At 46.9% G+C, this 25,339-nt stretch overlaps 1 protein-coding gene across 2 annotated transcripts in view; it reads left to right on the top strand.

The window, feature by feature from the left end:
- Positions 1-25,339, top strand: part of TRPC5 (transient receptor potential cation channel subfamily C member 5) — a 173,920-nt gene that overhangs the window by 83,498 nt on the left and 65,083 nt on the right. Inside the window, exon 2 of one of the 2 annotated variants that reach the window (XM_029066958.2) lies at positions 4,053-4,451. In XM_029066958.2, the coding sequence (XP_028922791.1) occupies positions 4,074-4,451 (378 nt within the window). In that variant the 5' untranslated portion in view covers positions 4,053-4,073. Of the gene's footprint in view, positions 1-4,052; positions 4,452-25,339 lie in introns of those variants that run through there. The other variant, XM_029066957.1, reaches the window with a different exon arrangement.

Genomic DNA, 25,339 nt, shown 5'->3' with positions numbered 1-25,339 from the left:
TCTGAGCGCTTAGCAAAAGGCACAGCGCTTCCTGGGTGAGGCTTCTGCTCAGCGGCAGACCAGCTGTGGCTGCCGATCTCAGAACTGCCTTCTGACTTTTAAGCATTTGATGAAGATCTCAGATCAGGAGACTGAGGACACCCACTCCATGCCCTTCCCCTGCCCATCTGCCAATCTTAAAAGTTTTAGGTCTCTCAGGTCATTCCTGGCTGGGCAGGAGGTGCCTGCAGATGGAAGGAGGACACAACCTTCAAGAAATGGTTGGAAATTTGAGGCTAGACAGCGAAGGTTAATGATTCCAGGCATACATTTTCCCAGTGATACTGCTGCTGGGGGCACTTTAAAGGTATCCCCTCCCCCTCCTGAGCCCTGGAGAGTTAACTGGAGAGAGGAAATGGAGTGTTTAAGTTCCTTCAGTGTCTGAATTTCCAGAAAATCCCAAGCTCCAAAAAGCATTTAACATAGCATGAGCTTCTCCTCCTAGGAGTGATCTTGTTCGCTAGAATTGAAGGGAGATGTTTTGGGAAGCTGGGGTTTTTTTATGGTATTTGTTATGTTCTCACTATGTGACCGGCACTGTACTGGGCACTGGGGTACAGACAAGTTAAGTTTGGACACAGTCCATGTCCAACATGGGGCTCACAATCTTAATCCCCATTTTGCAGATGAGGTAACTGAGGACCAGAGAAGTGAAGTAGCTTGCCCAAGGCCACACAGCAGGCAAGGGGCAAAGTCAGGATTAGAACCCATGTCTTTCTGACTCCCAAGCTTGCGCTCTAACCATTGGATCACACTGCTTCTTCACTGACTTTGTAACTTTAACCACTGCAGGCAACTGGGAGGGCTCGTAGAATCTTTGCTCAGCTTTTACTAGGGGAGCACCCTCAAAAGAAAAACAAATGAGTCACCCAAGGTCCTCTAATGGCATCCAGCAGAGGTCAATTAGTCAGTGGTATTTATTGAGTGCTTATTATATGCAAACCACTGTACTGAACGCTGGAGAGTACAATACAGTGGAAGTAGTAGACACTTTTCCTTGCCCATAACGAACTTCCAATCTAGAAGGGATTAGGCCTCCTGTCTGGATGCAGGTATCTGTAACAGTGCCAGGCACAGTGTGGGCTTTGGGGTGGATCAGTACCACTCACCAGGCAGGGGCTTTTGCTGTTTAGAAAGTATGTGGGGAAAGACTGTGGGTGAAAACCCGGGGACAAGGACTTTGAAAATATTCCAGGGATGAAGATTCCACCCATCCCTCTCTCACGGGGACTGGAGCTCTAGGGCATCCTATTAAAAAGAAACAGCATGGCCCTGTAGAAAGAGCATGGCCCTAGGAGTCAGAAGGACCTGGGCTCTAATCCCGGCTCCTCCACTTGTCTGTTGTGTGACCTTGGGCAAGTCACCTCACTTCTCTGGGCCTCAGTTACCTCATCAGTAAAAATGGGGAATAAGACTGTGAGCCCCATGTGGGAAAGGGACTGTGTCCAACCTGATAAGCTTGTATCTACCCCAGAGCTTAGAACAGTTCTCGACAGGACACATAGTAAGCACTTAACAATATTGTCATCATTATTATTATCTACTCCAGCCATACTAGAGTGCCTGGCACATAGTAAGCATTTAACAAATCCCATAAAAAGAAGCATTAAGTGGTTTATGGCATTAGATGGAAGTCTCTTAGTACAGTGCTTTGCACACTATAAGCCCTCAGTAAATACAACTGAATGAATGAACGTCTGCCCCGGATCAAGCAGGTCACCCTGTCTGCCAAATTCCTCCTTCACAAGGCTGACAGGGAACTGAATCTCTCGGTGTCTCAGGTGCCAGGGTTTACGATCTCTGGGTTGGTTCTCTGGACCCAGCCCCAAAGGACTGCGAAATGAGCAGCAGTTGGTATTCGTGGGGCCAGGACACCTGGTATTTCAATAACTTGGGCTTCCTGAGCAGGGCTTCTCCAGAGAGGAGCCAGAGGAGGAGCAATATTCCAGCTGGCCCAGACAGTGAGACCCTTCCTCGGGGATGAAGGACTTGGGCTATTTCCTCATTCAGCCTTCCCCATTATTACGAGTCCACAGTTTCCAAAGGATATTGGGCCACGGATGGCTGGGTATGAACTCAAAAGACAAAAACATCCCCCTCAACCCCCACCGGTATCATCTGCTCAATCAATGAATGGTATTTACTGAGTGCTTATGGTGTGCAGAGCACTGTACTAAGCACTTGGGAGAATGCAACAGGAGTGTTGTAATAATAATTATGGTATTTGTTAAGGGCTTACTGTGTGCAAGGCACTGTACTCACCGCTGGGGTGGATGCAAGCAAATTGGGTTGGACATAGTCCCTATCCTACATGGGGCTCACAGTCTCCATCCCCATTTTACAGATGAGGTAACTGAGGCCCAGGGAAGTAATGATGGTATTTTTAAAGTTCTTACTATGTGCTGGACACTATTCTAAGCACTGGGGTGGATACAAGCAAATCAGGTTGGACAGGGTCCCTGTCGCATGTGGGACTCACAGTCTCAATCCCCATTTTACAGATGTGGTAACTGAGGCACAGAGAAGTAAAGCGATTTGCCCAAGGTCACACAGCAGACACATAGTGAAGCTGGGATTAGAACTGTAAGCTTGTGACTCCCAGGCCCGTGCTCTATCCACTATGCCAAAGTGACTTGCCCGAGGTCACCCAGCAGACGTTCAGAAGGAAGGGAGAGTAGGCGGATACGATCCCCACCCTCTACTCCTGGGGTGGAAGGGTGAGGGAACGTTTTCAACTCTCTGTCTCTTAAGCCAGTGTTACCCCAGGATGGAGGTCAGGGAAGCAGGGCAACCCGAGATGGGGTTAATAATGTTGGTATTTGTAAAGCGCTTACTATGTGCCGAGCACTGTTCTAAGCGCTGGGGGAGATACAGGGTAATTAGGTTGTCCCACGTGAGGCTCACAGTCTTCATCCCCATTTTACAGATGAGGGAACTGAAGCCCAGAGAAGTCAAGTGACTTGCCCACAGTCACACAGCTGACAAGTGGTAGAGTGGGGATTCGAATCCATGACCTCTGACTCCAAAGCCCGTGCTCTTTCCACTGACCCATGGGGTTGTTGAGTCTGAATCTGCTGAGCCATCCAACTGGGGAGCCACAGGGGCAAACTAAGACAAACAAACCGGGCGATGCCCAGCTCCCACCGCACTCATCCTCCTCTAAACTGTAAGATCCCTGTGGGCAGGGAGTTTGTTGTATTGGTCGCTCCCAAGAGTTCTTATTTATATTAAGGTCTGTATCCCCTTCTAGACTGTAAGCTTGTTGTGGGCAGGGAATGTGTCTGTTATATTGTTATATTGTACTCTCCCAAGCTCATAGTACAGTGCTCTGCACACAGTAAGTGCTCAGTAAATATGATTGACTGACTAACTTATTACCTACTCTGCACACAGTAAATGCTCAATAGACTCTCTAGACTTTAAGCTCTCTATGGGCAGAGAACGTATATTTTAACTGTTGTATTGTGCTCTCTCAAGTGCTTAATACAGTGCTCTGCACATAGTAAGAGCTCGATAAATGAGATTGATTCTCCAAACCCAGGAAACTCTTGATAAAATACCATCCACCGATCGCTCCTCTTTCCTCCTCCTGCCCCTCCTACCCTTCATTCATTCATTCAATCATATTTATTGAGCGCTGACTGTGTGCAAAGCACTGTACTAAGCACTTGGGAGAGTACAATCCCATCAGACTCCTCTGGTTGGGTGGGCTATAGAGTTGCGGTGGGCTTAGGCACTTGCAGGGGAGACTGCGGGATCCTGCCCATTACGGTCCCTCTAATAATTATAATAACGGATGGTATCTCTTAAGTGCTTACTATGTGTAAGGCACTGTACTAAGCAATCTAGACTGCAAGCTCGTTGTGGGCAGGAAATGTGTCTGTTTGTGTTGTACTCGTCCAAGCGCTCAGTACAGCGCTCTGCATACAGTAAGCGTTCAATAAATACGACTGAATGAACGAATATAGGAGTCAGCGGGGCCCTGACCAGTTTCTCCTTGCCTTCCCTCCCAGGTTTCCGAGCCACTATGAACAATGGCCCAGCTCTACTACAAAAAGGTCAACTACTCGCCGTACCGAGATCGCATCCCGCTGCAGATCGTGCGGGCCGAGGCGGAGCTGTCCGGGGAGGAGAAGGCCTACCTGACGGCCGTGGAGAAGGGCGACTACGCCAGCGTGAAACACGCCCTGGAGGAGGCCGAGATCTACTACAACATCAACATCAACTGCATGGACCCGCTGGGCCGCAGCGCCCTTCTCATCGCCATCGAGAACGAGAACCTGGAGATCATGGAGCTTCTGCTGAGCCACAGCGTGTACGTCGGAGACGCCCTCCTCTACGCCATCCGCAAGGAGGTGGTGGGAGCCGTCGAGCTGCTGCTCAGCTACCGGAAGCCCCGAGGAGAGAAACAGGTGGGTGAGGTGGCCCAAAGCGTGATTCTTTCGTTTGTTGGTTTTTTCTGTCATTTTTAAGGTGTTGGTTGAGCGCTTACTATGTGCCAGACACTGTTTTAAGCGCTGGGGTAGAAATAAGCGGCATGAAGCAGCTTGGCCTAGTGGCAAGAAGCATGCTGAAACAGCACGTTCTATTGACAACAGCAGGGGCTTGGGAGGCAGAGGGCGTGGGTTCTAAAATCTGGCTCCACCACTTATACGCTGGGTGATCTTGGGCAATCACTTGTTGTACTTTCCCAAGTGTTTAGTACAGTGCTTTGTGCACAGCAAGCGCTTAATAAATATGACTGAATAAATGAGTGAACTTCACTTCTCTGGGCGTCAGTGACCTTATCTGGAAAGTGGGGATGATGACCGTGAGTCCCATGACAGGAAATGTGCCCAACCTGATTACCTTGCATCTACCCCAGCGCTTAGAACAGTGCTCTGCACATAATAAGCGTTTAGCAAATACCATTATTATTATTATTATACAAGCCAATCAGGTTCGACATGGTCCCTGTCCCCGTTTCACAGTCTCAATCCCCATCTTTCAGCCGAGGTAACTGAGGGCAGAGAAGTAAGTGACTTGCCCAAGTTCACACAACAGACGAGTGCTGGAGCCGGATTAGAACCCAGGTCCATCTGACTTCCAGGCCTGTGCTCTATCCACTAGGCACACTGCTTCCATACTTTAAGTGCTTACTATGTGCCAGGCACTGTTCTATGCGCTGGAGTATTCATTCATTTATTCAGTCTTATTTATTGAGAGCCTGCTTTGTGCAAAACACTGTACCGAGCACTTGGGAGAGGATGATCTAGCAATAAACACATTCCCTGGGGATTAAGACTGTGAGCCCCCTTATGGGACGGGGACTGTGTCCAATTGGATTACCTTGTAACTACCTCAGCGCTTAGAACAGTGCCTGTGCATTATAAATGCTTAACAAATACCATTAAATAAATAGCAGCTAATCAGGTTGGCTCTGTCCCCGGAAGGGTTCACAGTCTCAATCCCCATCTTACAGATGAGGTAACAGACCCAGAGAAGTTGTGACTTGCCCAAGGATGCAAAGTAGACAAGTGGCAGAGCTGAGATTAGAGCCCAGGTCCTTCTGACTCCCAGGCCTGTGCTCTCTGCGCTAAGCCTCACCGTTTCTCATCTACTGTCTCTGTGGATCTCCCTGCTTCCAGTTGGGCCTGACAACCCCCCTAACCTCTCCCAGACCCTCAAAAAATCCCGGTTGCCTAGCTCAACATCAAGAGTTTTCATGGAAGTCTAGGGCTTTAGGAAGGAATAATGGGCTACCATAAGGACCACTTCCATAGAACTCAGATCCAAATGGCCTGCCAGATGGCTTGCCTTCGTCGGAATAGGTTCGATTTGCCATGGTCATTCACTCAGCTCTTTGTGGATGGATTTTCCCTTTGGAGGGTTTTCCAAGCCTTCTCCATCCTGTTTTCATCGCCTCTTGACTATTTAATTGGTCATTTGCACCTCCCCCAGATTGAGGCAGGGGAGGGGACAGGAAGCGAAATTCAAACCAGCCCATTTTCCTACTCTCAAGTTTGGTGTGGAGAGGGGGTAGACGATAGCAACAAAGATGAGCCGTCTTTTTCATTCTCTGTGGATTTCACCCTGTGCCTTGTCATCTCTATTAACACAGGTAATCAAAAGTAGACTAATTCAGACATGAAACTCCTCAGAAATTGGGTGTGTACTAGTCTCGTTTTCATTCACCATACTGTCAGTACCAATCTAGTAAATACCATATTCCCTCCCATAATTTCCACACCTGTACCACATAATCGTAAGTAGTAACAGCCATCCCAACAAGGGGAGTCTGGGGGAGAATCCGAGTGCCTATTTTAAACAATAGTAGTAAGTAGAAGAAGGAGAAGTCAAAAATGCCTTCTATTCTGCCTCTTCCTTTTCCCCTTCTTTCCTCTTCTTTTTTACCTTCTCTTTTCTCCTTCACTGTTCGCTAGGCTTAAGATCCATGTAAGGGCCCAAGAAGTGGGGCATTTTGGTGGAAAATATGGTAATCTCATATTTTGGGCATTTTGGTGGAAAATATGGTAATCCTCATGCCAGGATTGGTTGTGTGGCTGGGCCAACAGAGTGACATTGGCTTGAGTCTCCAGGCCCACTTCAGACATTTAGCCACTGCAAAGCTGGGAACGATTGCCCTTCCCCTCCCGTTCCATACATGGTTACCAAGTTACACTGCATATGCACTCTCATGGCATGTAACATGATGATGTCATGTGGAAATCTGTTTGAATCCCCAAACCTAAAAGCATTTCTCTGGGGTTCCCGTGATCCTCCCCGAGGTTTCCTCTCAGGCCCTTGTTGACCCTCATGGCCCTTCCAACGGGCAGACAATTAAAAGTGTCTCACTACCACTGGCCCTGCTAATGCACCCTGAGACAATTGCATTCATTCAGTCATATTTATTAAGTGCTTATTGTGTACAAAGCACTGTACTAAGTCTGGCATCACTCACTTACTCACCGACACTGATTAGATATCACCAAGTTGAAGCTGCAAAGCCTAGTGGAAAGAAACCCTGGCCTTGGATTTGGAGGACCTGAGTTCTAATCCAAGCTCTGCCATGTGTCTGCTGTGTGACCTAAGGTCACATCATTTCACTTCTCTGATCTTCAGTTCCCTCATCTGCAAATTGGAGATTCAGTACCTGCTTACTCTCATACTTAGACTGTGATCCCCATATCGGACAGGAACTGTGCCCAACCTGATTTATATTGTATCGACCCCAGGATTTAGTACAGTGTCCAGCACATAGTAAGTGATTAGCAAGTAACGTTAAAAAAAAACAAAACCCAAGTTGTATCTCTGCATTTTCTTTTGGCTGGTTGCTTCACTCATGTTTCTTCATACATCCTCCTCCACTATGCCATGAGGTCTGTCAGGGTTGAGGACTGAGGGTGCTGTAGCTCTGATGAGGTAAGAGACCTCGGATGTGAAAATTCTGCTTCTACCTGGGACAGAGAAATAACTCAAATTATTGAAAACCTAGCTAGCCCAAGGGAGATTTGCAAGGAGAAAGAAACATTAAAGGGAGTTAACCCAGTCAGGATTGTCGGGGGAAGAATGCTAATGCTAATTGGGAAGCCTCATGGCCTAGGGGAAAAATTACAGGCCTGGCAGTCAGATGACCTGGGTTCTAATGTCGGTTGGTCCACCTGTCTGCTGTGTGACCCTGGGCAAGTCACTAAACTTCTCTGAGCCTCAGTTCCCTCATCTGCAGAATGGGGATTGAGACTATGAGCCCCACATAGGACAGGAACTGTGTCCAACCCCATTTGCTTGTATCCACCCTCACGCTTAGTACAGTGCCTGGCACATAGTAAGTGCTTAATAAATGCCACAATTATTATTGTTATTGATTATTAATACCTATTCTCCCTCCTACTTGGACTGTGAGCCCCACGTGGGTCCTAATAATCTTGTATATGCCCAGCGCTTAGTATAGTGCTTGGCAAATAGTAACCACTTAACAAATGCCACCATTAATAAGTTTTTTTGTGGCATTTGTTAGGCACTTACTAAGCACTGGGGTAGAAACAACATAATTAGGTTGGACACAGACCACATACCATGTGGGGCTCACAATCTTAATCCCACCTGAAGCTCAGAGAAGTTAAGTGGTTTGTCCAAGGTCACACAGCGGATGAGTGGAGCCAGGACTAGAACCCAGGTCCTTCTGACTCAGAGGCCCGGGCTCTATCCACCGGGCAAAGCTGCTTTAACTAGTCTATAGCAAAGAGCCTATCTGACAGAACAACCAGGGGCTTATTGACAAAGTACTTGGATAAATACAGAGGGGTGTTTTGTTAGTGTAGAGTTTGAGTTAACGACTTGTGCTTTGTTTGCAAATCATGTCTGCCGTGTGGCCTTAGGCAAGTCTCTTGATCAATTGATCCACCTTTTCCTGGAGGTGGATCGGGCAGTATGTTGGCTGTTCTGGACATGGGAAAGGGAAAATGAAGTGACTTGCCCATGACCATCTGGAGCAGGAGGTTCATAAAGATGGGGAGACGAGGGGGCAAAGGGAAAGCAGCCCCAGGCAGTACAAGCAGAGGATAGCATGCACGATGTGGACAATGAGTCTGAGGATCCCTCATTGGCCTATTTGGTCTGCAAGCAAGGCCTATTTGGTCTGCAAGCACCCGTAACTGAGTTCCTGTCAAATCAGGGCGATGCCGAGCAGCTGGTCCCCCTTCTTGATCTCATTTTCTGAATTATTCACCCGCCGTGTGCTCCGATCAGAGCCCAGTGAAAGCCCCCTAACACAAGACCTTCAACACCGAGGAGGAACCGAGAATTCTGAGCCTGAGAAAATCCCGGATTCCAAGGAATCTCTGGAGAAAGGCTTAGAGTAGTGCCCTACCGAAGAGTCTGAGCCCCTCAGGCCCAGGGTGAGAGAAGATCTGTTTTCCACCCCTTTTTCTCCCTCACCAGAGTGAAGGATGGCAGCTGGGAGGAGGTGACCCCTGAGCTCTCTTTGTATTGGACAGAGGTAGGTCCCTTATATCAGTCCGTCAAATACTCAACCATAGATCACAGGCCTGGGAGTCAGAAGGTCCTGTGTTCTAATCCCAGCTCTGCGTTATGTCTGCCGTGTGACCTTGAGCAAGTCACGTAACTTCTCTGTGCCTCAGTGACCTCAACTGTAAAATGGGGATTAAGAGTGTGAACCCCAGTGTGTGCCCAGAGCTTAGAATAGTGCTGGGCACACAATAAGTGCATAATAAGTGTCACAGTAATTACTATTACTATTAAAATTAGTATCAAATCAAATTTGCAACTGATTCCTTCAGATCTCCCTCTCCCCACATTGGCCTTCCATGACGCAGCCTTCAAAGTTCTCGGGAGGGCTGGGCTTTGTCCTCTTCCTCGACCAGGAAGAATCTGACATTGATTCTCCCCCGATTCAAAGCCTAGGCCCATCTCCTCCAAGAGGCCTTCCCAGACTAAGCTCCACTTTTCCTCATCTCCCACTCCCTTCCCCGTTGCCCTGAATTTCTCCCTTTGCTCTTCCCCCCTCCCAGCCCCAAAGCACTTATGGATATATCTGATATTTTAAATAAAATTTGTATTGATGTCTGTCTCCCCCAATCTTGTCTGTAAGCTCATTATGGACAAGGAATATCACTGTTTATTGTTGCATTGTACTTTCCCAAGTTTGCTTAGTACAGTGCTCTGCACAAAGTAAGAGCTAAATAAATATGATTCAATGAATGAACGAATGACCAAGAGCCACTGCTCTAAACTAAAACTACCCCCAAAAACCTACCAGATCAGATTTGCTGACCGAACCAAGGCCTAGGGAAATCCTGGTAAGTGTAAGGCTTTCCATCCCATCGCTGCCAAGATGAGTATTTTCTTTTATCATGGAAAATACTCAAAAGGCCAAAGTCTTTTGGTCTCACCTCTCTTGTAGACAACACACATTAGGGGAAGCTGGGCTTCTAAAAGGTAATAATGAGCACTTCTGGGAGGGATGGCCATCACCCTGGTGGGCACAGGGCACCAAACCAACAACAGTTGTGACCAGAGGGCCTGCCCAGCACACGGACGTGGGTGCCCAAATTCACTTCTATGGACTCCCCTAACGATTATGGGAATGCCCACTTGCACAAAATGTATTCTTATATTCACACCCTTGAAGTTATGTGGATGAACACATACACTTACTCACACACTGATCTTTATTTCACATGGAGTGAGGTGTGACTGTGTGTCTGTGACTGAGAAATCGTTTCCTCCTTCTCTCCTGCCCTCTTTCCCTATGTCTCTTTCTTCTTTTCCTCCTTCTCCTCCTCTTTACTCTGCTCCTCTTCCTCCTCCTTCTTTTCTACCTCCTCCTCCTCCTTCTCCTCTTCCTTCTCCTCCTCCTCTTTCTCCTTCTCTTCCTCCTCTTCCCCCTTTTCCTTCTCTTCCTCTTCTCCTCCTCCTCCTTCTTTTCCTCTTTCTCCCTCTCCCTCTCCTCCAGCTGGAGGAAGCAGGGGATGACAGCACCCTGTATCCCATTAAGCAGGGCTTCCAACACCTCCCCTCCCCTCTCCAACCCCCTTTCCTCCCATCCTCCCTTTGCAAATTGCAGTTTTTCTGGAATTGCTCTGACAATTGCAGTGATAAGTCATATGTCAGTAACTATAACAACACACTGCCACAGCACTGAAGCAATCTCTGCCGTCTGACTGTGTGCGAAGAAGGAATCGAGGTCTCTTGGTTTTTCTGAAATTTTGAGGGATGGAGAGCAGCAAGTGCTAAGAAGGTGGAAGCCAGATAGGGCAGGTGGCACTTACTGGCCTCTTTTGCAATCACCTCTAACTTCATCTCTGACCTCCTCCGCCTCCTCACCCCTCCCTGGGGGCGGGGAGTTGGGGAGAACTGCAGCAGAAGGAAAGGGGTCCGATTGATTGCCATCTGAAAAACTTTCTGTTTTCCTTTTCCCTGGCTCTGGTCGGAGGAACCGAAGGTTAATACTAATGATGAGTTGATGATGACGACGATAGTGGAAATAGTAATTGTGGTATTTGTTAAGCACTTACTCTGTGTCAAATGCTGTTTAAAGTGCTGGGGTGGGTCCAAGTTAATTAGTTGGGCACAGTCTCTGTCCCTCATGGGGTTCACAGTCTAAGGAGAAGGGAGAACAGCTATTTAATCCCCATTTTATAGGTGCAGAAACTGGGGCACAGTGAAGTGACTTACCCAAGGTCACACAGCAGATGTGACGGAGCTGGGATCAGAACCCAGATCCTCTGATTCCAAGGCTCGTGCTCTTCCCACTAGGCCCTGGATGGCAGCCAATTGTTAGTACCTGATGTCGGAAGGGCTCGAGTGGACCAGAGATGGGAGATGTCTGCTCTGATGTTTCAGATGGGAGAAATTTGGGCATCGCGTCCTTGGCGAATCATGAGACGAAGCACAATGCCTTTCCCGGATGAGACCTGAGGTCCTTCCCATCTGATGGCAAAGGGATGCTTGGAGGAATGAAGTGATAGTTTCCCTCCTATCTAAAATATTAATCTATTTTAATGTCTTTCTTCCTCTGTAGACCCTAAGTTCTTTGTGGACAGGGGTCGCGTATGCCAACTCTCTTTTATTGTACTTTCCCAAGTGTTTAGTGCAGTGCTCTGCACACAGTAGGAGCTCAACTACCATTGATCAATTGGGCTTCTGACTGTTAGCCCCGGGTGGAATGGGGGGCTGTGACTTGTTGTTTTTGTGTGCACCCTGACACTTGGTATACATTACTTGGTGAGCACTTGACAAATCCACCGTTATTATCAGTAAGTATTAGTAGGTTTTTTAATCATATTTGTTAAGCGTTTGGCATGTCTGTGTCCAGCAGTGTTCAAAGTGCTAGGGTAGATAGATGTAAGACAGAATACAGTCCCTGTCCCACATGAGGTTAACAGTCTAAGTAGGAGGGAGAACAGGGATTGAATCCCCATTTTACAGATGAGGAAACTGAGGCTCAGAGGAAGTGAAGTGGTAATAATAGTAATTGTGGTATTTGTTAGTATATGTGCCAGGCACTGTACTAAGCACTGGGGTAGATACAAGAAAATCGGGTTGGACACAGTCCCTGTCCCTCATGGGGCTCACTGTCTCAATCTCCATTTTACAAATGAGGTCACTGAGGCCCAAAGAATAATAATAATAATGTTAGTATTTGTTAAGCGCTTACTATGTGCCGAGCACTGTTCTAAGCGCTGGGGTAGACACAGGGGAATCAGGTTGTCCCACGTGGGGCTCACAGTCTTAATCCCCATTTTACAGATGAGGGAACTGAGGCACCGAGAAGTTAAGTGACTTGCCCAAAGTCCAAAGAAGTGAAGTGACTTGCCCAAGGTCATACAGGAGGCAAGTGGCAGAGCTGGGATTAGAACCCAGGACTTCTGGATCCCAGGCCCGTGCTTTATCCACTAGGCCACACTGCTTCCCGATCTTTTGATAGATCATGTTTATTAAGCACTCAATCAATCGATCAATCATATTTATTGAGCACTTATGCTAGTCTGCCGGTGAGGTTGTGCCAAGTGATTACAGCCGCAGGAAACTAGGCTTGGGTCCCTTCTCTCCAAGAGCATGAAATGCAAGGCATGATGACCCTTAGTGTACATTCCAAACACTTAGTACAGTGCTCTCCACCTAGTAAGCGCTCAATAAATACGATTGAATGAATGAATATTGAGAAGCGAGGTAACCATGGCCTGCTTCACTGCCTGGGGGACGTGACCAAGCTTGGATTGGCGGAGGGGAGGAAAGAAAAGAAGTCAGAACTAGCTAGAAATCTTGCTGTGTCCCTGTGGCAACTAGGGAGAAGAAACTTGAGTCCAGCTCCATGCGGGCTATTCCCGGACTCGAGACCTAAAGTAAAAATCCTCTCCCCTCTCTCCTTTTCCCCCTGCCTTCCCTAGCTCTCCTCCCCCACTCCACCTCATCACCCCTGCAGGGGTTACACACATGCACAAACACACAAGCAATCTCCCACACTGTCCTGCTTAACCTGCAATTACCTTGCTGTTTTCACCCCCAGGGCCAGGTTCGCAATCTCCACTTGCACTCGGGTGTACAAGTAAATAATAACTGCGGTATTTGTTAAACGCTTACCCAGTGCCAAGCACTCTTCTAAGCTCTGGGGTAGAGACAAGCTAATCAGGTTGGACACAGTCCCTGTCCCACATGGGACTCGCAGTTTTAATCCCCTGTTTTACAGATGTCTTAATGGAGGCACAGAAAAGTGAGGTGATTTACCCAAGGTCACACAGCCAGACAAGTGGAGGAGCTGGAATTAGTTAGGACCCATGTCCTCTGACTCCCAGGCCCATTCTCTTTCTGCTTAGACCACTCTGCTTCCCTAAAGACAGTTAGATTCCCGGATTTCCACGTCCCATTCCGCACCCCCCGGCAGGCACATCTAAAGATACTAGTCTGCTCCCCACACCCTAATTATGCTACTGAATTTGACCCAGCTCTGGCTTGTGTCCCCAAGCATTCATTCATTCACACAATCATTTATTCAGTCATATTTATGGAACACTTTAATGTGTGCAGAGCACTGTACTAAGCACTTGGGAGAGTACAATACAACAATAAACAAGCAGAATGGACTGCACCAAGGAGGAAAGGGGGATGAGAAGCAAGAACTCATAAATTTAGAATAATAATGTTGGTATTTGTTAAGCGCTTACTATGTGCAGAGCACTGTTCTAAGCGCTGGGGTTGGTACAGGGTAATCAGGTTGTCCCACATGAGGCTCACAGATAATCCCCATTTTACAGATGAGGTAACTGAGGCACCGAGAAGTTAAGTGACTTGCCCACAGTCACACAGCTGACAAGTAGCAGAGTTGGGATTCGAACCCATGACCTCTGACTCCAAAGCCCGGGCTCTTTCATCTAAGCCATGCTGCTTCTAAGACAGAAAAATGCTTAGAAATGAACAGGAATAACAGTGTAACAGCCCAGAAAGATTACTGGATATTCTATACATCTGGTCAAACATTTATGGTTGTGATAGTGTCTGTTAAGCATTTATTATGTGTCAACCATTTGTTTTAAGCCCCCGAGTATTTTTCTAAGCACTGAGCATTTTCTCACTAAATGTCCTCTTTCGCTAACCTTTCTTCCCCGCCCGCCCCCCGGGAGTTTCAGAGTGATGAGAATCTTGGGTCTGAGAAGAGAGGCCGCTTTTACTAGCCCGAAGGGAGTTTTCTTATTAGCTTAGTGAGTTTTCTTTAGAACGTCACACTGTACTGAGCAGTCCCTGAGGGGGAGTGGAATCCATTTGGAGGACTTAAAGTTTGGGTAGTGAGAGAGGTGGGATGACACACCAGACAGACAGATCATCCGTGTCCAGTTTTTCTGCATTAGCCGTATTTTGCCATTTGCTGGTGTTGAGTTCATTAGTGTCTCTTATAAGGTGCTCCTGGCTAAGTGTTTCCAGCTCTTTTCCTCTCCCACGGGAGCCTGTGTGACTGTAGCAGTCGCCTTCTCTCCTCCTTTCATGCCCAAAAGCCCCACCCAAGAAATCTGCTTTCATGCTGGCCTGTCACTGTCGGCCATCAAACGCTTACTTAATGGCCCCCCTGTCTTTCCCGCCCCAATGGTTGCCGCTGTAATTATTTGTTCAGTCATTCATTCAGTCATATTTATTAAGCTCTGACCATGCCAGAGGCAGGATGTGGGCGAGGGGTCCGCGGTGAGATAGGCGAGATGAAGGCACAGTGAGAAGGTTGGCATTAGAGGAGCGAAGTGTGTGGCTGAGTTGTAGTAGGAGGGTAGAGAGATGAGGTAGGAGGGGGCTAGGTGACTGAGTGCTTTAAAGCCAATGGTGAGGAGTTTTGTCTGAGGCAGATGGCTTCCATCAGTCAATCAATCATATTTATTGAGTGTTTACTATGTGCAGAGCACTGTACTAAGCACTTGAGAGAGTACAATACAACAGAATTAACGAGTTGACAGTCTAGAGACGAGCTTACAGTCTCCAGATTAATATTGGTCTCATAAAATACTTCACTCTGCTGCCTGGATCATTTTTCTAAAAAAAGCATTCACTCCAAGTTTCCCCATTCCTCAAGAACCTTCGGTGGTTGCCCATCCAACCTCAAGAACCTTCGGTGGTTGCCCATCCAACCTCCGCGTCAAACAGAAACTCCTTATCATCGGCTTTAAGGCATTCAATCACCTTGCCCTCTTCTCTCTTTCCTCACTGATTTCCTACTACAAACCAGCCCACTCACTTTGCTCCTTTGACCCCAATCTACTCACGTACCTCCATCTCGTTTATCTCACCGCCAACCCCTTGCCCACATCCTGCCTCTGGCCCAGAACTCCCTCCCCTGATCACTCTCCCCACCTTGAAATCCTTATTAAAAATACATCTCCAAGAGGCCTTCCCTGACTAAACCCTCATTTCCCCTACTCCCTCTCCCTTCCGGAACCTCCCTGCACTTAGATGAGAAGCAGCGTGGCTTAGTGGCAAGAGTCCGGGCTTGGGAGTCAGGGGACGTGGGTTCTAATCCCAGCTCTGCCACTTGTCTGCTGTGTGACCTTGGGCAAGTCACTTAATTTCTCCGTGCCTCAGTTACCTTATCTGTAAAAGGGGGATTAAGACTGTGAGCCCCTCGTGGGCAACCTGATTACCTTTTATCTACTCTAGCACTTAGAACAGTGCTTGGCACATTAAAAGTGCTTAACAAATGCCATAATTATTATTATTATTACCCTTTTTTCACTCCCACCCTCAGTCCCACAGCTATTATATACATGTCCATAATTTGTTTTAATGTATGGCTTTCCCTCTAGACTGTAAGCTCCTTGTGGACAGGGAAAAGGTCTACCAAATCTGTTCTATTGTACTCGCCCCAGTACTTTGTACAGAGTTCTGCACACAGTAGGAACTCAATAAATACAACTAATTGATTGATAAAATTGTCAGATCACCAGTCAATTATGACTTAAACCGAGTATTCAGAGGGATCAGAAAGCCCCTTCAGGGGTCAATATTCCTCAAGGTAGGACAGTTCCTATTCTGTGCCCTGATTTTGGGAGGGGAAGGGGAGAAGAAGGGAGAGGGTCAGTCTCCCAAGGACTTAAGTGAAGTATTTCAGTTATCTTCCATAATTCTCTGCCACCTGCTAGAAAATGTCATCAGTCTGAACCTTTCACTACCTCCTTGGGCAGAGGAATTAGTTGCAGCCCAGTCTCCTCCTACTCCTCCTTAGAACTCTTCGGGCTTGGAAGACGTGGGCTAATAGGGAATAGCATGGATGCCTACAGAATAATAAGAATCATAATGATGGTATTTGTTAAATGCTTACTATGTGTCAGGCACTGTACTACAGAATCATTAGGGGAGTGGACAGGCGAACATAGAATTGTCCACCAGCTCCCACGATATTAGGTTGAGGGGCCGCTCTTGAAGCGAGCACACTTTTCAGGGAGTTAGCTGCAAAGGGTGAAAATATCAGAAGATTTAAGATGGGTTAGGCAAATTCATGGCCATAATGAATTGGGGAAGCAGCATGGCATAGTGGGTAGATACAGACCTGGGAATGAGAAGGTCGTGGGTTCTAATTCTGACTCCACCACTTGTATGCTCTGTGACCTTGGGGAAGTCACTTCACTGTGCCTCAGTTACCTCATCTGTCAAATGGGGATTGTGACTGGGAGCCCCATATGGGTCAGGGACTGTACCCATGATTTGATTTGCTTGTATCCACCCCAGCGCTTAGTTCAGTGCCTGGCACATAGTAAGCACTTAACAAATACGATCATTATTATTGTTAGAGGGGAAGTTGACCTTGGGGGTCCTGGTGGCAGAATGGGATTGCCCCTAGGAATGGAAAGGTAATGTTTCAGTCAGTCAGTTGATCATATTTATTGAGAGATTACCGTGTGCAGAGTATTGTGCTGAGCATTTGGGAAAGTACAGTATAAGAATAAACAAACACATTCTCTTTCCCTTCTTCCCCCCAGTGCTCAGGCAGTACGCAGATGGAGCCAGTGAGGCTGGTTGACCCTTGGGCCCCTGGCTTGGGCCTGTTAAGTGCAAGTGCTTAGTACAGTGCTTTGCACACAATAAATATGATTTATTTATTTATTTGCGCTCAATAAATACGATTGAATGAATGAAGGAACCCTGAAAGAGCTCTACATCCTCCTCATTTCCCCACTTTCTCTTCTTCTCCTAACGTCTCCCCACTCCTCAAAATCCTCCATTGTTTGCTCATTCTGCTCCACAACAGGTAGAAACTCCTGACCCTAGCTTTTAAGCACTCACTCAGCTCTGTCTTTCCTACTTATCTCCATTCTTTTCCCATTATATTCCCGTTTGCCCTCTTTGTTCGTCTCAGACCAACCTAATCACTGTACCTGGTTCTCGTCTCTCCGGACCCTCGACCTCTTGTTCTCACCGTCCTCCCTTCCTGGAGCTCCCTTCCCCTTCACATCTGACAAACCATTGCTCTCCCCCGTCTTCAGAGCCCTACTAAAATTCCATCTCCAGGAGGCCTTCCTTAAAGCATCCCCACTCCCCATATCACTCCTCTAATCATGCCACTTCAAACTCAACCAGTGGGGTTTGCTGAGCACTTACTATGTGGAAGGCACTGTATTTAGCACTTGAGGGGGGTACAAGGCAACAGGGTTGGTAGACACATTCCCTGCCCACAGTGAGCTCACAGTCTAGAGGAAGAAATGTATTTGTTTACTTGTTATTGATTTATTTCTTCACTTGTGTACTTAAAAGAGAAACATTGAGGCCTAATGGAAAGAGCATGGGCCTGGGAGTCAGAGGACCTAGGTTTTAATCCTGGCTCTGCCACATGTCTGCTGAGTAACCTTTGGCAAGTCTAATAATAACAATCTTAATCATATCTGCTAAGAGCTTAGTATGTGCCTAGCACTGTATTAAACACTGGTATAGAGACAGTTTAATCAGGTTGGACATAGTCCCCGCCCCATACAGCGCTCACAATCTAAGGAGAGAGATCAGGTATTGAATCCCCATGTTACAGATGAGGAAACCGATACCCAGAGAAGTTAAGTGACTTTCCCAAGGTCACTTGTTAAATTGGGATTCAGTACCCATTTTGCTTTCCTATGTAGACTGTGAGCCCTGGCTCCCTCCTCCTACCTCCCAGTATTGTGACCGGTTAGAGTTAAAGTTAGGGCTAATGTCCCCACTCTGAAGACTTCTCACGGCCTCCTGGATGCAAAGAGACAAAATAGAGACAATCTGTCTATTCCTAGCACAGACGTGAAAAGAAAAACCCAGCATTTCCCAAAAGTCTTATCTGAATGGACTGAGAAGAGGATAGGACCTTAAGCACCCCTGCTCCCCAAAAGCCCCTTACTCATCCCCTTCCCCACCCCTTCAGCCAGTTGGCCCACCTAAAGTGATCTCATATCTCTAGTCTACCTAAGCACGTAATATGGTGCTTGGCAAATGGTAAACAGTAAAATCCTAAGAAATAGCACACCTATTATTATTTTGTTTTCATCTTGGTACATTTGCCAGATTGTGATTCTGGCCTTCCCCACAAAAGTGTAGTTCTCTGGAGGCCCTTTAAGCAACCTGCAGCCCAGAGCCAGTGGCTGACAGTTAACCCATCATTGTCTGACACAGCTTGGCCAGATGGCAAAGACAAGCCAGCGGTTCATAGCCCCAAAATAGGCAAGGGTAGACTCAAGGCTCTTGCTATTCTGCTCCTTAAACTGCCCCTCCCCAGAGCAAGCCTGGGGCAGCTTTGGGGGCTGGAATCCAAGAATTCCAAACTCAGACCACTAGAGGTGATCATTTAATAGTATTTATTGAGCACTATATTGTGTGCAGAACGTTGTACTAAGCACTTGGGAGAGTACAACAACAATAATAATAATTATGTTGGTATTTGTTAGCGCTTACTACATGCAGAGCACTGTTCTAAGCGCTGGGGTAGATACAGGGGAATGAGGTTGTCCCACGTGAGGCTCACAGTCTTCATCCCCATTTTACAGATGAGGGAACTGAGGCACAGAGAAATGAAGTGACTTGCCCACAGTCCACAGCTGCCCACAACAAGCTTACAGTCAAGAGGGGGAGACTGGCATTATATAAATAAATGGCGGATATGGACCTAAATTCTGGGTAGATGGGAGAGGGGAAGGAAAAAAGGGAGAAAGTCAGGGTGATGCAGAAGAGAGTGGGAGAAGAGGACAGGTGGGCTTAGTGAGGGAACACTTCGGAGCTGGCTGGCAGTCTGACCAAGCTGATGGTCAGAGGGAATTTCGGGGAATGGGGAAAGTGAGTTTTGAGGGAAATGATAAGTATGCGTTTGGGGATGGCAAGGGAGGTAAGATGGTGTCCTTGGCTAAGTTCAGAAGGGACAAGGATAGTTATTGAGCATACTCACTGAGAATGGAACACTCTCTGCCCAAAAAACAGAACAACCACAAAACCACTTAGCACAGCTTAAAGGGCACTACATCCAAGAGACCCATTTGTTTTATTGCAGTGGTCATAATTCATAGCTCTTGCCTTGGTCCCTGAAGGTTGATTTGGAAATAGATTCTGCCTCAGTAAGTCCATCCCAGAGAGCTCGTTTTTATTGTGTCACTGCCCGCCACCATGTCGCCACAAGAATATCGATCCCCTGGGAAAAAGGGACAGAGACATCATCTTGGGATAGACCCTCCCCAGATGCCCAGGCGTCAAAAGCCCATCTGGGCTCCTGGACCTGCATCCAGCCTTCTCGGGAAACTCCGGGACTCCAGGATACTGGGCAGGACGTTTTGGGATAGAGGATTTTGCACCGTTTGGGGGCTCGGTGAGGGGTAGGTTAATTAACCAATCCATTGGTCGAGTGCTTACCATGTGCAGGGTACGGTTAATCTGTCAGACAGTTGCATTTATTGAGTGCTTACTATATGCAGAGCACTGTTCTAAGTGCTTAGGAAGAGTACAATATAATACTGTAACTGACACATTCCCTGCCCACAATGAGCTTGCAGTCTAGAGGGGAATCAAACATTATTATAAATAAATACAATTACAGATATGGTCAAAAGTGCTGAGGGGTGGGCTGGGAAGAGGGGTGAATAATAATAATAATGGTATTTGTTAATCGCTTACTCTGTGCCAAGCACTGTTCTAAGCGCTGGGGTAGATACAAGGTAATCAAGTTGTCTCACGTTGGGCTCACAGTCTAAATCCCCATTTTACAGATGAGGTAACTGAGGCACAGATAAGTGAAGTGACTTGCCCAAAGTCACACAACTGACAAGTGGTGGAATAAAAGGAGCATGTCAAGGTGACACAGAAGGGAGTGGGGGACGAGGAAAAGATGGCTTAGTCAGGGAAGGGGCTGCTGTCCAAAGCCTAGAAGCCATATGACTTAGTGGATAAAGCGAGGCCCCGGGAACCAGAAAGACCTGGGTTCTAAACACGGCTCTGCCACGTGTATGCTGTGTGATCTTGGACGAGTCACTTCACTTCACTGGGCCTCATTAACCTCATCTGTGAAATGGGGATGAAGACTGTGAGCCCCATGTAGGACAGGGACTGTGTCCAACCTGATTCTTATATCTACCCAGCGCTTAGAACAGTGCCTGGCATATGGTAAGGGCTTAACAAGTACTGTAATTATTATTAGGATAAGGGGCCCCCACAGAAATAAACCTATAATTATGAACTTGAAAATGCATCTGTGTATGACCTGTGGTTTGAGATATATATATATATATACCCCACATATATACCAATATATATATATACTGATGTATATATATATATATATATATATATATATACATCAGTGACTCTGAGATTTAAAAAAAAGATTTCTTTGGAAAAAAACCAAAAAACTCTATTCTGCATATTTTAAGATTTAAAAGAAGCCAGAGAATAGTTTCAGGTTATTTGAAAAGGCAAATTTGGTACAGCATTAATGGGTTGGATGCCAGACTCACAATCATTTTGTTTAATTTTGTTTCAACTCTGTTGTAGTATACTCTTCCAAGTGCTTAGTACAGTGCTGTGCACATGGCAAGCACTCAGCACCATTGGTTGATTTTAAGTTAGACAACCTATTTGAATGCAGGGCTTCCAGAAAGTCTAATAGCTCTGGAAGTTGAGTCAACCAGGCCCTGCTTGTTGCACTAAGATTGAATCCATGCCACCCCACCACCAGGAGTGGGTTAAATCTAGGGTGGGCTAGTTGTGGCTCGAAAAGTATAGATTTGCCCTCTGCCACTAGAAAACATCAGCTTTGGCAGTGGGAGGCAGGGTGGGAAGAAGGAAACCAAATGCCCGTGCTCATGAACAATTCTTTCATTACGTCTTGGGGATTTTAGATGTGTGAAGATTCTGCGTTGCCCTGATTTGCCCCCTTTATTCATCCCCCCCTCCCAGCCCCACAGCACTTATATCCATGTCTATCATTAATGTCTATCTCCTCCTCTAGACTGTAAACTTGTCGTGGTCAGGGAATGTGTCTAGTTGCATGGCCTAGTGGGAGGAGCACAGGATTCGGAGTCAGAAGACCTGGGTTCTAATCCCAGCTCTGCTATTTGTCTGTTATGTGACCTTGGGGAAGTCATTTCACTTCTCTGTGTCTCAGTTACTTCATCGTAAAATGGGGATTAAGACTGTGAGCCCTATGTTGGGCCAGGGACTGTGTGCCTGGCACACAGTAAGTGCTTAACAGATACCACAGTTATTATTATTACTAACAAACTCTCCCAAGTGCTTAGTACAGTGCTGTGCACACAGTAAGGACTTAATAAATACAACTGACTGACTGACTGACTGACTGACTTAGCTCTGATGGTTTCCCACTCTCCTCCCGGGAGCACCGTTCAGAGAAACCATAAAGCTAAATGGCCAGTCTTCTTATCAGAGACAATTTTGGGCTCTGTTGGTTTCGGAGACAAGAGCTGTCATCATGGGCAGGAGATTCTCTTCAAAAATAAGCCCGGTACTCCTCCCGCAGAGCCATGTCAGTGGCATCCCGAGGGATGCTACCAGAGAAATGTTTTGGGAACGGTTCGGCATGAGGCTGTGGGGCTTGGGAAATCAGAAATGGTAGCGGAGAATGGGTTTGCTCCCTGAACACTATTCAAGAGGCCTTTTGGTGAAACTAAAAAGGATAAAGGAAATAGTATTTTTCTCCCCTGCTAGGGCTGCCATGCCTCTGGACTAGGTTTTATAATAATAATAATGTTGGTATTTGTTAAGCAAGCGCTTACTATGTGCCAAGCACTGTTTTAAGCGCTGGGGTAGATACAAGGTAATCAGGTTGTCCCACGCAGGGCTCACAGTCTTCATCCCCATTTTACAGATGAGGTAACTGAGGCACAGAGAAGTGACTTGCCCAGGGTCACACAGCTGACAAGCAGCGGAGCCAGGATTAGAACCCATGACCTCTGACTCCCAAGCCCGTGCTCTTTCCACTAAGCCACGCTGCTTCACCCTGCTTATAACTCCATCCCACAGGGTCTGCTACAAGGGCAAGTTCCGTCACCTACCCCCCTCACACAAGGTACCACACAAACAATCTTAATAATAATAATAATTATGGTATTTGTTAAGCACTTACTATTGCCAGGCACTAGGCTAAGCGCTGGGGCAGATACAAGCAAATAGGGTTAGACAGTGCCTGATCCACATGGGGCTCACATTCCTAATCCCCAGTTTACAGATGAGAAAACTGAAGCACAGAGAACTGAAGCGACTTGCCCAAGGTCACACAGCAGACAAGTGGTGGAGCCGGGATTAGAAGCCAGGGCCTTTCAACTCTGAGGCCCGTGCTCTGGCCACTTTGCTATGCTTGCTGCCAATGGTAGAACTCCAAGCCAGGTTATATCCAGGGCCGTTCGAACATTTTGTAAGCGGAAAACATCTAAGTCAGAAACCGTGAAATGCACTCACTGATGCGTGTGGGACCTCAGAAGCTTCCCCAAAAGCACCCTCTCCAGACAGGAATCACATAAATCCCAAAATACAGCATGAATGGCGCAAGAAGACAAGATTCCCAGGTGGAGCCTGTGGTTGGCTCCATTCCCACCCCTGTGAGTCTGGGGAGAGGTTTTTCAACAAGACTCAGGTTGGAAATGGCACCTGAGCACCAGAATGGGAAAGCACTTTTAGAAACACTAATTTCAACGTCATTTCCAGCCTGTTATGTTTTGTCTTTGTAGTCACCAAGGCCCTCTTCTGTTGCTGACTAGCTCTTAGAACAGTAATGAGAAGACGTGAAAATGGGAACAAATGATGTTTGAGTTTTGTTGGTTCGCTTTTTTTTCCCTCTTAATTGAAAAAAGGAACTCATTGGAATGAAAATTTCCTTCCCTGTGGCCTTGAGGCAGTAGTAAATTCATTGTCAATTTTCCATGAGGGCAGCTTTGTCCTGATCGAAGGGGGAGAAAGCAGTGTGGCCTAGTGGAAAGATCAGGGACCTGGGAGTTACGGGACCTGGGATCTAATATCACCTCTGCCACTTACCGGCTTGTGATCTTGGGCGAGTTACTGTGTCTCCGGATCCTTGTCTGTAAAATGGGGATGCGTTACCTGTTCTCCATCCCCCGTTAGAGTGTGAGCCCCTTGTGGGTCAATAACTGTGTCTGATCATCGTGTACCTACCGCAGTGCTCAGTACAGTGCTTAGCATGTAGTAAGCACTTAACAGACGCCACTGTTTTTAAGGGACAAGAGGAATTTGCTCCCTGGAAGGCAAGAATAAAGGGTTGAAGTTTGAGGATGGAAAGTTCAAAACAACAGAAAAAACTCTTCTTCAACTTGTAGGTGGTAAGCATATGGAATTCTTTCCAACAGGAAGCTTGTGTGAACTGAAAAAAAAATGGTTTCAAAAAGAGTTTGATAAATTTATGTATACATGACCCCTAATGGGTTATTTAGAGGCAAGGTTAAGGATGTTTGATGTCTGTCTGTAGCTCTAAGGGTAATAATTACAATAATAACAGTAATAACTGTCATATTTGTTAAGTATCAACTATGTGCCGAGCGCCATACTAGGCTCTGGGGTGAGCGCCATACTAGGTTCTGGGGTAGAGACAAGACAATCAGGCCAGACAGTCCCTGTCCCACATGGGGCTCACAGCCTAAGGGGAGGGAGAACAGGTATTGAATTCCAATTTTGCAGAAGGGGCCACTGAGCTATAGGGAAGTTAAGGGACTTGCTCAAGGCCACATATCAGGCAAGAGGCAGATCTGGGATTAGAAGCCAGGTCCTCTGACTCCCAGGTCTGAACTCTTCCCTCCAAGCCAGGAGGGAAAACTGTTGGACGGTTCCTCTAAGCATCCTGGTGTCATTATCAAAGATAGACGATGGGACTGACCCAAGAATGGCATTCCTTATGGCCTTAGGGATATTTCCTTTGGTCCCTGATTGAATTCCTGGTCACATCATCTTCAAGAGAGTGCAAGCCCCAGGCCTGCTTTAGATTTTGCCTCTTAATCTCCAGACCTCCTCAAAGCATCTGCTAAAAAAAAACCCTCTCCTTTCTTGGTTGCAGTGAGCTAAGCTTGTCAGTAAGAGGCAGACCTACCTTAACAGGTTTCAAGTAGCAAGGAGAAGTAGTGTGGTCTAGCGGGCAGAGCCCAGGCCTGGGAGTCAGAAGGTCGTGGGTTCTAATCCTGGCTCTGTCACCTGTCTGCAAGGGTGACTTTTGTCAAGTCACTTCACTTCTCTGGGGCTCGGGGACCTCATCTGTAAAATGGGGTTAAGATTGTGAGCCCTGTGTGGGACAGGGACTGTGTCCAACCCAATTTACTTGTATCCACTCCAGTGCTTATTACAGTGCCTGGCACGTAGTAATTGATTTAACAAATACCACAATCATCATCATCATTATTATTAGCCATTCAGCTTTCATTCAATCATATTTATTGAGTGCTTTCTGTGTGCAGAGCACTGTGCTAAGCGCATGGGAAAGTACAGTAGAGCAATAAACAGGGCTTTTGGTTTCTGCCAATGGTAGAGCCACACGGCCAGAGTCTGCACTTGACCAGGCTCTTAGCGTTTTCCCTATCTCCCTCGCATTCTCTCTTTCCCCATTTCAGCTCACGTTACAGCAGCTGTTTAGGTATCTCACCGACATTCATGCCCTTCACATTCGTCCAGTGAAGCTCTGTTGAGGGGAGTGCATCTCAAACGACAGTATCACTAGCTGGAATCAATTACGTCACTCGCTTCACGGCAGATCAGTTTACTACGTCCCCGACAAACCTATTAAGATCAACTTCGGCAGGAGGCTCCAGGAGCTGAGAGATACTGAAGAAATTAAATGGTTGTTTATCCTCATTCCGGGCCTGCCCCTTTCTGGCTG

The sequence above is a fragment of the Ornithorhynchus anatinus genome, chromosome 6 (assembly GCF_004115215.2).
Source record: "Ornithorhynchus anatinus isolate Pmale09 chromosome 6, mOrnAna1.pri.v4, whole genome shotgun sequence".
Lineage (NCBI taxonomy): Eukaryota > Metazoa > Chordata > Mammalia > Monotremata > Ornithorhynchidae > Ornithorhynchus > Ornithorhynchus anatinus.
This window is presented reverse-complemented; position numbering and strand designations above follow the sequence as displayed.